Here is a 14,242-nt window from a genome sequence, read left to right as displayed (position 1 = left end):
TCTGTGGGTCAGTGGGGAAAAATGTTAAGTTTTACGCTGCACTAAAATAATTACTTTTAGCTCTGTTTCAGTTGATAGGCTCCATGATCTTATTTTTAACTGTAGAAATATGCAAAATTGCTACTTACTTAACTTAATTACTGGCTTGATGACTTAATGCACTTTTTGTCCCGTTCATCTTTTCTTTTCAGTTGTATTTACAGTTACATGAAATATCACTCTAAGGACGATTTCAAATGATTTTCGTCTATAGTCAGATAACTTTGTGATTGCTGAGTCCCTATAGGAGGCAGTGAACTCTGCTTAGCTTGTGAAGGCCGATGTTTGACAGCCACTCATTTTGTCTAATTATTCTCCGCTCAAAATAATCACTGCTGGAAAACCGTGGTTCACTGGCTCAACAGCATGTGAGCAAGCGGTGTGTGTCTACAGCTAAATGTCTTGTTTTACAGTGCCTTCGTGCAACATGTTCACATTGCTTTTATCAGAACACTGATAACAGTGTTAGTATATGATTGTGGCGTGTGTTACTTTACCTCTAGACAAAGACAATTCTTCAGTGATCCTTGGCTCTGCCAGAGTGCTTTCCTTCCCTGCAGGGCTTTATAATCTTAATCCTCAAAGGTAGCGTCGTGCCCACAGGTGATAAGCCCGAGTTGCTGTGGTTGAGTTTATTAGTCCATCATTCGAATATCTTCATTCGAGCCACACTGTTGAGTCCCTTCAGGATGGAAATTTGACTAGTAGCAGGCATACAGACAGAGCCTGGAGGGAGCAAGAGAGACAATGACGCTGCAGCTCTGCCTCCCCCTCTCGTCTCTCTGCTTGCTTCCTCTCTCTGTATCTGCCTCCAGTAACCCTTCCTACTCATCCATTGCTCCCTCCCCCTCCTTCTTCCCTTTTTGAATCTGCCTTCTCCTTCTCTCTCTTTACTTTTACACCTCTGTGCTTGGCTAATTGGACTCACAAAGCGGTTTCTTTCCTTTGCTGTCTTTCTTAGTCTTTTGTGCTGCCTGTAATAAATGGGTAAAGCTCGTGTAGGCATATAGACTTCTTTGCCTTTGAGTCCTTGTTTCTTTTCCCCTGAGCCTTCTTCCTATAAGTTTGTTTGCCCTCATTAAAGTGCCCAGGTAGGAAACAGTGGCCATGACAATACTAATGGCAGCATCCTTCCTGTCAGGGCGTTGGCCACTCCTCCACTGTTTGTGGTTGCATAGCACATGCCGGATGGTACATGTTTAATTGTCCTAATCTGGCTGGCTACCATCGGAGCAGTCGCACTGTTGCCCTTATTGCCTGGCAAGCATATCTGCAAGGTAGCTAGTGAGGGGACTAATTAGGGCTATTTGGCATTGGCATGGCAACACCAGCCATAAGTGAATGCAGACTGATAGATCAGAATTCAAATCAGGGTCCATCTGTTGTCTTCCAGGATACACCTCTCCACTGATAAAGAAAGATCTTGTGATTTTTCACATCTCCCCCAATCTAGTCATTGTATGTGAACTCGTCTTCTCTCGCTCTCCATCTGTTTATCCAGGGAGTGTAACAGCGATGATGGTCTGACTGTTTCACTGACACGCACAACTCAGCAGGAGGCATGTTTTCCCCCCAGATACAAGTCTTTACCGAGAGAGAGGTAGATGTCACACAGCAGGGTTACATAGAGGGAGAAGAAAGACTGATGCTGATTTTTTTTTTTTTTTTTGTGAGCAAACGAACATTATAAGTGAAAGAGGCAGAGGTGGTGACAGCTTCGAGACTATGAGGGGAAAAAAAGGCAGTTATAGACTTTTCTCAGCCTAGATGATGATGTGTGAGAGGCTAGTTTCACACCTAAAATAGCTGTACGCACAATAGAGTGCAACAGAAAGACATCCATAAATGTTTAATGAATGCATTAATATTTCAACCTGATATCTAGGCTGTCCGCTGGCCAGCCTTAAGGCTGCAGGCTGTTGTCTAGTCCCCAGCTGTGCTATTTCAAATAGAGGTGCATATGAGTGGAAGCAAGTGCAGGGCTGTGTTTGTGTGTGTGCTTTACATTTACAGACTTTGTGCTGAAGGTACAAATGGCACACAAGTAGTACAAGCTAGTAACTTGTGAAACAACTGAGGGAAAAGTAAAAATTTAGAAAAAGGCATACCTTTGAAGGGTAACAGTAGAGAATTCATTTCTGACATAATAAGCAACCAACAGAAATGATTAAAACTACTCACTGGCAAGATGTCAGGGACGACTCTGAGTCATGTTTTGAAGCTGGGTCATCGTCAAAAACACATGAATCAGCAACTGTTGGACTGAAGCAAAGCTTAAAAAGTCAAAGTTGGGATGCAGAGAGCATCCCATCTAAACACAGCCCAGGGCACTTTTAGCTTTTAACTTGTACAAGTGAACAAAAAAGAGAACATTTGTTTTTAGTAAGGGTGCTCTGATTACGATCCTATTAAGTATATAGATGATCTGCTTTGTCATAGTTGTTAGTGTGTTGGTTAACATCACAGATTCTCTGTACACCAACTGAATGCTGAAGGTTCCTATGACAACCTAATGAGGAATGGGTCATGATTGTTGAATATTCGAATAGTGGTCCAATTCAACAAATATTTTATGCGACTATCATTTTGTTTTTAAAAGTGTATTTCCCCATGTTTTTACTGGTGCCTGGTAAAATGCCTGGGGAGCAGGAGATGAAGCCAGGTCTCTGTAAAGAGGTAGGCACAAACGGGCTCTGTTTTTTCTGTGCAATATCAGCTGGGAGCAGCCTTAGGTACTAACTGAGTTAGCTCAGCACTAAAATCAGCTCTCTTTCCTTTCACTCCTACTGGAGCGCTTGGTCCTGGTGGATGGAAGATGCTGTGGGCAGCGAGCGACTCAAAGCCTGCTTTAAGCCAAACACTTCAAATGTGTAATTCTGCCGCAAGTAATACGGGTTTCAGCAATAAAGGCATGAAAACTTGGCTGATAACCAAACAATGTAGCAGAGGTTAAACAAGCTGCATCTGCTGCATCTGTCGGCGGCGGGCAGCAGGTGGAGGTGACAACTGGTTTAAAAACTCTGGAAAAAGCTAATAGGTAAATCTTAAACACAAGAATTCAAGTTTAGTGCATTCAGGTAAAAACCTGAATTGGGATTTCTGCTGTCCGTGCAGATGGACAGCAGAGAAGTGGATCAGGCTGCAGGAGAGAACTTAGAATCTCAGAATGGATGGTTGGTAGTCTTTTCGCCACTTGTCACCGTAGGAATATACAGGATTGCATCCATTGTAGCTGCTGTGAATCCAACCTGACTGCTGACCTCCTCCACAAAGGAAGAGGAGGTGTTTTTCAATGCAGTGCTCCTTCAAAACTACATTATCAGTGCTTTTTCTGTGGCTGTGTGGTAGAAGTACAGCCATTGACGGTTTGAATAGCACATGCCTTGGCTTACTGCTTTTGAACTGTGCTTGAAAGGACAAGCCTGACTTCAATGCTCCCAAATGATGAAGTCACAGATGAGTTTACTGGAACCGAGCAGATCGATATTCTGTAGTTACAAGCAGGACTTTGATTGATAGGCTGATGTTTTTAGCCTCTTTCATGAAACCCCCTCTCACCCACACCTCAGCCTTCTTGATTTGCACTCAATGATAATTATTTCCTGACTGTTAAATATGCTCTGATAAGCGGGAAGCAGATCCCTCCACACTGCCTGTTGTCATCCACAACCCATTCTGCTGATTACCTCCATCACTAAGGTGAGGCTGAAGGGGGGGCACATTGTGCCCTGCTTCTAATTTCAGACCACTGCAATGCGATGCATATCTTTATGTATGGCTAACTTTGATTATTGGTCATTTCCATCTTGGAGTCCTTGGAGGAATGAGCTGAATGAATTCCTCCAGCACATGAACGAGGGCACATCTGTGCCAGAACACAGCTTATCCCCTGGGAACCAACACATAATATCCCATGGCCCGTGTGTGTGTGTGTGTGTGTGTGTGTGTGTGTGTGTGTGTGTGTGTGTGTGTGTGTGTGTGTGTGTGTGTGTGTGTGTGTGTGTGTGTGTGTGTGTGTGTGTGTGTGTGTGTGTGTGTGTGTGTGTGTGTGTGTGTCTTCAAGCGTGGTATATCAGACAGCCCTCCAAGCATATTACGACACAAGTCAGAAAAGATGAACCTCCCTCCCTCTCTCTCTCACTCTCGCTCTCTGTCCCCCCTCCCTCTCCCCCCCACCCCCCTCTCACAAATACACATATCTAAACAAGCAAAGGAATAGGGGGCTCAGCTGTTCGATCGTGGTCTCTGGCAGGCTTTGTACTTGGGTTGAGGCTTGGAGCGGATTGCTTTTGAATTGAATGTGGCTCCTGTCCAATTCCCTGTTCCTCTGTGGCTCAGCCTGCCACCTGCCTGATAATGCTCTCCATCTCTCTCTCTCTGGGAAGAAGAGCAAACAATCTGGAGCTCTAGACAAATAGCCCATCTGAAATGGTTGGATCAATCCCCACATCCTGCACCTCTACTCCTCTCATAATCAGCTGCTGATTTCCCTGTACCTCTGTCTTTCTGATTTAAAAAAAAAAAAAACATACGGGTGTCAGAAAGATGCTAATATCCAGGAGGGCTAATATTAGGGCTGTCATCAAAAGAAAGCTGGGATGATGGCATGAGACTGAAAGAATGAAGCTTGGTGCTTCATGTCATTTCAGAAGAGGGGTAGAACGGGATAACGGAAGACTTCATGTTTTTCATTCTCTGAAAACACCCACAGCCCAAATGCATTTTTTTCACGAATGTGAAATCAACTGCAAACTTGATGACATTACTTGTTGTTCGTACAAGCAAGTGCAACACTATGAATACCTTCAAAAACTTGCCTGCTGACGTGGTTGGATGATGTTTGAGCTATTTTATTTCAAGCATACCTCTGCATTAATGATCAGTAGTAAGACTTTTAGATTCTTGCTAATATTGTTGCTGGGAGAGCTTGTATATTTGCTTTTATCGAGCTGTCTTGTGTGCGTGAAGGCAACGTAAAGTGTCCAATGTAATTCATTGATAACCACCACAAGAAGGAGAAAAAAGAAGGAAAGATTCTCATTCCACTGTTGGATTCTGCTATGTACCAGTTGAAAATGACATTCTACAACAATGCTTTAAGCTCTTTCTGGAGAGTCGGTTCATACAAAGTGTGATTCTGCAACAAGTAGAAGGATTAATATGGAGAACAGGAACAAATCCATGCTCTTTTCCTTTAGCGACTCTATCAACTTCCGTCATTGGATTTGTCTCCATGTTTCCTTCCATGTAAGGCTTTTGCTTTGAAAAGCAATTTTGAAATGGACCGGGAACAGAGTCATTTAATACTCTGTCGATGTTACTGCTTGCTGCATAGCAAGATACAAAATATTTGCGTTTTTCAAGTTTTTTTTCTTTAAGTTTTCCTTCTTACCATAAACAATTCAAAAATCTTGTAAGAAAAATGTAAAGCAGTTCTGCTAAAGGTGCATTACAACTGTTGGTCCATTTCATTGGTCAAATAATGTGTCAAGAATTGGAACCAGGATGTGATCAGACCTGATTTGATAAGCAGGGCAGTTGGTAAAATTCAAATCAATCCTCAATACCAACCCGTATCCATGCTGATATGTATATTCAGTTTTAAAAACCCAGTGGGAGAGAGCTAGACTGGTTCCACATCTCTGAATTGGTGCCCACATCTAATTTGTTCAGCAGTCAAAATAGGACTGGTGTTAATGGCTGTTTCCCCCGGAAAACGGTCCTCTAATCTTTGTAGCTACCAAACTACAGCCATGAAAAGCAGCTACAGAAGAATAATCACATCCTTTCGTAACAAGGTTTAGTGAGACTGACAGCTGCACAGGTTGTTTTTAAGCTGAGATAAGTTGAACCGAAATAGTCATAATTGTAGACCCCCCTGCAGTGACGACAGCAGCTTCCTAGCTCAGCAAAACAACCAGTCTAGGAGAAATCAGCATGGACTTTATTCAGCATCTTTTAATTAATTTTCTGAAATCCTCCCTTCTTTCTCTTCCCTTGTAATATTTTCTCTTCAGTCTGTTGTGCAGTGTTGCCAGAGGGAGGTTGCACCAGCAGGTTGTGGTTTAGTCACACACTAGTCTGTCGTCTGCTGTCCGTCTTCTCCTCTTACGTCTTAGCTGTGTCTGTTCCAGCCTGGCCCAGCTTTTTTCTTCCTGCCTGGCTGAATGAACTTCCCACACAAGTCAGGACTGCAGAGTCCCCGCCTCAAAACTCTTAAGAGACACTCCTATACTTTCAGCACTATCCATACGTTTTGTTGGACCACTTAAAGCCTTAAACTCTCTGCTGTTTTCACCTCTTTGTAGAGCTCAAGTGTTTTCCTCAAGGCGCTGATGATTTGTTGGACAAAATCGTACGTATTGACAGGGTTAGATCAATCCTTCAATTTCATATTGGCTAAAAAACAGGATTAAGTTGCAAAGCGAGTCAATATTTCCTCCTCGTATGCATAATCAGACTTCCCAAAGCAGGTGGGTGGGCAAACAAAACAAGTGCAAAAGCAGAATGGAAATGTTTAACACGCTTTCAGAAGTGCTATGTGCTTCTTTGAAACAAGTGGTGCTGACAAATCTGTCAAGCTGACTCGTCCCACTGTCATCTTTTCTGTCAATGGGATGCACATTGAATAACAGAAGTATGATAATTAAATCTACACAGATTCGCTGTCTTTCATATTCATAACTGCATCGTTTTTATAATTGTATTTATGGTTGTGTTAGACTATAGTTTATGTCTTTGAACTGTGATTACTTAATCGCCAGTTGAAAACACAGTAAAATGGTAAATGAACTACTATTCACAGTGAAACACTGTTGGCAGTCAACCATTCACACACATTCACACGCAGTTTTTCAATATCTTGCTCATTTGATTCAGACCGAAGGACGATTAGTGGACGCCCCATGATTATCTAATGTTTTGGCTCCGTACTAAATAAACTAACAAGAGGCAGTAAAAGGTTATCAAGTCAAAACTCTAATTGGGAACACCAATGAATAACACTGTCAGTTAGGTAATTGAAATGAGTAGGGGTACATGGTGGTGGTGTTGTATTCTGTCCTCCATACACGTGGAAACAATGAAATTGGAAATCCAGCAATATAATATATTCCAATTCAACAACACCTCTAACCACACTTTCAAAATCAACTTGATAGCTGCAACAACACCATTTAGACAGGTGTCAACAAAACAATCATTATTAAGCTTCACAGGAATACTGTCTTCCGTTTCACTGTGGACAATATAAAGCTTTGGTAGTTTCTGGAAATACATAAAATCAGCAGAATCTGTAAATAAGACTAAACTTTTGTCTAAGTCTTGTTAATCTACGTAAAAACATTTACCAAAAATCTTTCCAAAAATGGATCAGAAGGGATCAGAGTACTGGATATTTGAGTGTTGGTAAACATGAATGAAAAGAGAAAAGAAGCTGGAAAACATGTTAATTTGTGGTTTCTTTCTCTGTGTGTGTTTGTGTGTTTGTGTGTGTGTGTTTGCTCGCGTGCTTGCACATGCTCTAGACTATCTGTCACAAGGTGTGGATCTGAGCGGCATTGAGGTGATCGAGAACGACTTGCTGCTGATCAGCAGAGCCAGGCTGGAGGTGGAGAACCAAGCCAAGAGACTGCTGGAGCAGGGCATGGAGATCCAGGTACTTACAGAACACACAGACAAAAAAATCTAGCTATTTGCTTTTGGTCATTGGGCTTGTTGTACATGTTGAACTTTGACTTATTCTATTTCTTTCCAGGAATTAGTAAAATACCAATTAAGTATGAGATTCAAATACTTAAACTCTCAATTAGTGGCCTGGTCCATAATTTACTTTACTTATATGCTGATCTAATTCTGTTTTCAAGATTCAAGGTTAGTTTATTTGTCCCTAGGGGAATTTGTCTTGGACATAAAGGCTGCCGCGTAAAAGATGCATACCATTATAGACATAACAGACATAAAGTGCATAGCACAATCAAGTGGAGACAAGCATATGCAACACAGCTCCTCATCTCACACCGTCCTTGTGTCCTGAGTTTGCTTCACATTTTAATATTCTGTTAAAACCTAAGGAAAGGAATGGTTTGAAATGGTTTGAAGTGGTTTGAAATGGTTGAACCCCCCCCCCCAGAAAAAAGAAAAGAAAAAACAGAGCATGTGAGCATCTGGTGTACGTCTGTCTACACGGTACACCACTTTGGCCACAGCTCTCCCAGCGCTTCCACTTGTGGGCACATGAGCAGCACATATCACAATGTTCCTAGACTCCCTTGGAAGGTAAAGCATCCCAGGAATCAAGCGTAACGGCTACATGTCTGGGTTACAGAGTGTAGTGTAGTTAGCTTTTTAGTTTGCTGTAGATGAAAACTCGGCACTTCCTCTGTGGTGTTGTGATAAATTCACAGTAATGTAGCAGTGCAGTCTTTGGGTTTCTTTTTTTAATTTGATGCTAAGCTACTGTCGATAAACATTTTTCTATTGATACATTCACACGTCACTCACATGGCATGATTCTTTTTCTTCATTTTTTTTTTTTTACCCAGCATTTCTTTTTTTGGTGCTGCACACAACCCCACCTCAGACTTTTATATCTTGTAGTGCTGTATAACATATTCTAAAATGTTTTGCCCACAGCTATGATGCGTTTAGCACATACTGTATGTGTGAAAGTAAAGGACTCTGGGAAACTGAATTCAGAGAGGGAGCCCTTTGCTCAAAAGACAAAGAAACATGTAGTCCTCACCCTTTTTGGTGGGGCCTGTGTTAACAGTCTGGAAGCCAGCAAGACTTTTTATGCTTGTCTCAACAGAAGTGATTCCTACTTAGTGGTCAGGTCCTCAGACTGTGGCTCTGACATACTTTGACAGAATTTCCCCTTTATAGATTACCTGATAGATTTCCATCCATAAGATTTAGTATTATTTGGGGTACAGTAGTCCCTCGCTATAACCTATTCACCTTTCGCGGCCTCGCTGTTTCGCAGATTTTTTTTGTGCAATTTTGCATGCTTTTTTTTTTACAGTGTATGAACGCGCATTGTGTTCTGCGTCCTGATTGGCTAAGGGACTGTAGACCAATGTCAATCAATCTCCTCCGTGCCGTGTCTCTGTACAGTACAGAATGCGTTCGGCTTGCCAAATGTACATAAATGTTCAATCGCTAGCAGTGTGACTTTTAAGTGCAGCCTGTTTGCAAGACAGACAAACAAGTCAAACAAGAGATAAATGTGAGAAAATGTTAATGCCTGTCTGAGAAAAGTGTTTAAATTGTATGGTGAGGGGTTTTACAGCCTTAAAATATATATAATAATTGTAAAAAATAAAGCTGACTACTTCGCGTATTTCGCCTATTGCGGGTTATTTTTAAAACATAACCTCTGCAGTAAACGAGGGACCACTGTATTTGCTAAACACAAACAGAGCATCCCTATTCTCCGCATCAGATTATTAATTATTAGTTAATGATACATATTAATGCATTGAAATAATAAATAGAATTAATTTTTAAAAGCCATACACCTCTTGCATGTCTTTGGCTTTTTTTTAGGACTGTTACATATTAATGAGAGTGATGTAAAAGCAGTAGCCAAGCAAATCTCATAAGCTGCCCTGTCATTCCACCAGCTGCTATTTCTGTTCCCTGGGTGTTAACATTTCGTAGTAAATGGGTCTCAGCAATTAAAGCACCCCTGCAGTTCTGTACATTTACAGTGTTGGGTTAATAATAATATATTTTTTTGTCCAGTGTTTAGTTGAAATAATTGCTGTTGTGGTTCCTGTTGTCGTCACAGAGGGAACACATGATCTCTGCCCCAGAAAGTCTTGTTCTTGTTCTCCAACAGCTTTCACAAAATAGATAAAGTAGTAAATCTGTACACAGCAAAGTCTTTGGACCATTTTGAAAGAGATGTTGCTGTTGAGTTTTTCAAACATCATTTTTAAATGCATTGATGTTCGCACCATTTCTGGATTTTGTTTCCCTACATGTTTATGCTTGCACTGTTAAAGCACAACCTTTCTTGGGGCCTGCCAAACTACCAGCTACTACCTTTATTTTTATAATAACAATGTGTCAAATGACAGTGGCAACGTGACATTGTGACAGGAGTTGTTGTATTGATCAATTATCAGCTGAATCTGAAGCTCCCCTCAGCTTTACAGAGCTTTATAGTTTCAGCTCGTTGTTTTGCTGTCAGGCCCACAGCTCATTTTCGGCTGCAGCAGGTGGCTGTTTTCAGAGAATAAGCTCTAAAAACCCACTGTGCATCACCTGCTCTGCAGCAAACAGCAGACTGACGCAGTTAGACACACAGAGACTAGAGACTAGCTGGTGAACGTGGTTGATCATTTAGCAGCTAAAAAGACCAAAGTTCCTAAAAACAGAGACCAAAAACAGAGCTAAAAGAGAGTGAATATTGAGCTTATTGCACATTCATCAGCTGGAAGCTGGAGTCGAATTTCTTGTTCTATCACAAAATAAATTCAGCATAAATGCATCAGTGACCAAGTCAAGCCATATTCGCCAATATGCATCAAGTTACATCAAGTTGAGCTGAGGTTCTGAATCACTAATTACTAATTTGAATTGTATCTACTTTCCAATTGTTTTGTGTGGTGTTAAGCTTCTTTCAGTGAAATAAGCTTTCTACAGATGGACAGGGTTCTTAATGTGAAACACCTGTGCGGAAGGTTTTTTACTTACAATTCCCGCAATGCAACTGATCAGTGTCTTTCATCAGACCCTAGGTGCTGATAAATGCTCACATCTTTCATATTTGTGACTTGGCTTTGTTTTTAAAATGTTGATGCCTTAAGCCCCATCCACGATGCTCTACTTTTCCATTTTGAAGTTTTTAGAAAGCTGGTGTTATGAAACTGATGTTGCTTGTTGCGAAGTGGAACAAATTCAGTGGTCAAGTTGATGTTATCGATGCGCGACGCTGCCAGAATTACAAGATGTGCCAAATCAACTTCAACTGGCGATAGCCGTGTCAGAAAACTGATTAACATCTGGCACGAGAGTCTTGCAAGATGGGGTCTGGGCTTCTTCAAGTTTCGTTTACAAGTTATTATTGTCTGTTCCACTTCACACAGATTCTGTGATATCAGTTTGATAATGTTCTGCAAGAGCTTCAAAGAACTATTAAATCATCAGTGGCTTCCAATGAGCTCCTCCAGAGCTCAGTATAGGCAGGCTTTACCTCCAGGGTCCCAATGATCAAGTTCTATTTGTCTCTTTATCAGTAAAGTTGTATCACATTCTTAACGTACATGTTTTGAGTGAGTAAGATAGACAAAAATGTACAGTATACACAATTCTTGGTCCAGGACTACAGCAAGAGAGTCTCTGTGGAGAGAAAACAGAAATGGAAGCAGTCTGTGAACAGGCAATGAAGGGTTGAAGGAGGATTAAGTAAACTAATTTCTCAAATATTTTTTTTCTGCTGATATTTAGAAGGGTTGGTATTTACCTCGACTGAACGCATTAGAATATTGCTTCATGTGGTTTCTTTTTTGCTTTGTAAAAGTGACAAATAGAACAAAAACAATGTTGTGACAGTCTGCCAAAAAGAACTTCTTATTGAAACTGCTGCTGAAATGAATGTTAAATTGTACGGTATCGTAAAAGCGTTAAATATTTAAAAAGATAAACGAATGACCACTATACTTGTGGTTTGACATGTTTTTCAAAGTATATAATTTGCGTTCGTCCAAACCACTTGAGAGAAAACGAGCAGGGACTGAGTTTGCTTGAGGTCATTCATCACAGTGAAAATTTGGACTGCTTTATTTGTTTGAAAATGACACAGTTCATCACATGTTCGTCACTGTTTATCATCACATGATGAAGTGGTTGTGAGAGAGAAGAGTTTTGACTACTGTCCCTACTGGTACATTCAAGGTTGCTGTTTGTTTGAGTCTTTTTCCGGGAAGTGATTTGTTTTCTTATTACAGCTCCCAACTGTATTAACCATATGACACTAACTGAACTTTGACAAGCAAAGAGAGTAATAATAAACACAACTCATTAGAGTGCCTACTGCAGTAAAGTCCCTCTGAGGGGTGCATCTGCATTTTCATAAATCTGACTGAACATGAAAACAAATTTGCAAAGTGGACTTTTGCATCTGAATTAGTTATGTCCTGATTTTAGCTTGTTACCAATGAAAATAACATAAGAATATCCCTTTTCATGACATGTTTTCGTAATGGTTGACTTTGACACATTTCACAAAAGAGGCAGAATCCTGCCATTATGAGACTTTTCATTTTGCTTAGAAATGAGGTCAATCTAAGACCTAATTTAAATTCAAATTTAAAGTGTCTGCTCATTTAAAAATGAAAACAAGAAGTCCATTTCATCATTCAGCGTCATTATCATGATGGCAGTGTTTTGAAGTACACGGAAAGCTTGTTTTAGTTACTACGGTGTCTGACAGGTGTCGAATGGACTGCATGTTTAAACCGCTCAGCAAATACGTAAAGCGCAAGCACATTAGCGGAAAACCCAGATGCAAATGCCACATCAATTGAAATGAGCAACAATGGATGTTCTTCCCTCAGGGCGACTGTGGCTCAGAGGTAGAGAGGGATGTTTGATTCCCAGTCCCAGTTGATTCCCAGATTGGCAACCTCCCATTTGGTTGTCTGAATGGTGTATCAAAAAGTCTAGAAAGGCGCTATACACCATCAGGCGTATGTGAATGTTTTACTTTCCTATGGTGACAACTGACATTAGCACATATTCGGAAGCTGTCCTCTCAATTATGACACGTAAATGTGTTGTGGGTTCTGCATTTGTGCTTTGCCATTTTTTTCATTCAGTGTTTAGCAACAGTGAATTAGATAGCACAAAGTACAAGCTTTTTTTTAATTATTTTTCTGTGAAATTAAACAGGTGTGTCAGAAGCTCGTGGCAGATTGTGAAGTAGCAAGAAACGGTGACCCTGCAGTCCTGCACCGAGTATTAGCCGCTGGTTTTTACTCCTACGTCTACACAAGAAGCTGTTTTTCCCAAATTAAACAAATGCACACTCCTTCTTTCTCTCGGTATCACACACACTCCTCTCTCTCCTCTTTATCCCGACTACAACTTCTGTCTCTTCGTTATGTGTGTGGACATATGGGGCTCCAGAGACACACACAGACACACACACACACATATGCACTGTACACACACACTGATGGCTTCTTATATCAGCCCTGGGAGTTGTTTCTTGTGAATGTTATGTAAGCAGTTGGACATGCTGCCTGGGCTGTGTGGGAGCTAGTTTCACCTCAGTGCCCTGATTGTGCCAGCAGAGACCCTGTAGCCCATCTGTTGAGTGGGAGCTCAAATGACCCACATAGAGAAACTCCTCCTATCCTCTCCGCTATACATGTTTTTTTTTTTTAAATGAAATCAATTTAGCCCTGTGGCTAAAAGTTTCACCAATCAGTAACTCTGGGTAGTGCTCAGACGATGTGAGCCTCTGCTTCTCCAAACTCCTTTTAAATGAGCAGTAAGTGGTCAATGGGGACCTAGATTGAAGCTTGGCTTTCTGCAACTTATTCTGTTAGTCACATTCAGGTTATAAATCAGACTTGAAAAGCCTTAAGAAGCATTGATTCAATCCCCTCAAATAGTCTAAAATATTTTCTCCTGCCTGCTTTACACGGTAATGTCAGCTACAAAATGTTTTTGTTTGTTAAGCCAATCATCCATCTATTTTGTGCCACTCACCTGGGCTCAGGTCGCATTCATTTAATTGATTATATGATTAGGAGTTATTGTTAGAACTGAAGGGATGTGCTGAAAAAAATATCAGAAATAATTCTAGGCCGTGTCCTCCCTCCTGGTTGTCCATCATACTTTCGTATGCTCGTTAGCGAGCACCATGAAATGGATATTAAATTGCATTAAAAAGGTATTAAAAAGTTCTTAATGATCCTTACATTTAACACTGCAGAAACCCTGAAAGATCAATGACCGCCCTGTTTGTCTCATCATTTTGAGAAATGCGCTCATTTTCTTTGTTGCCGAGAGTGAGATGTGACGTCTGTTCAGTACAGAGCTGGAGTCAGGACATGGTTAGCTAAACTTAGCATAAAGACTGGAAGCAGGAGGTAACAGCTAGCCTCTCTGTCCAGCACACTGTATCTGTACACAAACAGAAATGTAAAAATTACTATTTGTAGTTGTACAGGAAAATACAGTATGTACT

The 14,242-nt window shown here is 40.9% G+C and overlaps 1 protein-coding gene across 3 annotated transcripts in view; it reads left to right on the top strand.

Annotated features, from left to right (window-relative positions):
- Nucleotides 1-14,242, top strand: part of cog5 (component of oligomeric golgi complex 5) — a 48,277-nt gene that overhangs the window by 15,857 nt on the left and 18,178 nt on the right. For all 3 annotated transcript variants that reach the window (XM_070853459.1, XM_070853460.1, XM_070853461.1), the window contains one exon: nucleotides 7,566-7,696. In XM_070853459.1, the coding sequence (XP_070709560.1) occupies nucleotides 7,566-7,696 (131 nt within the window). The remainder of the gene's footprint in view (nucleotides 1-7,565; nucleotides 7,697-14,242) is intronic.

The sequence above is a fragment of the Pempheris klunzingeri genome, chromosome 22, assembly GCF_042242105.1.
Source record: "Pempheris klunzingeri isolate RE-2024b chromosome 22, fPemKlu1.hap1, whole genome shotgun sequence".
NCBI lineage: Eukaryota > Metazoa > Chordata > Actinopteri > Acropomatiformes > Pempheridae > Pempheris > Pempheris klunzingeri.
Note: the sequence above shows the minus strand (reverse complement) of the source record. Positions and strands in the feature narration are given on the sequence as shown.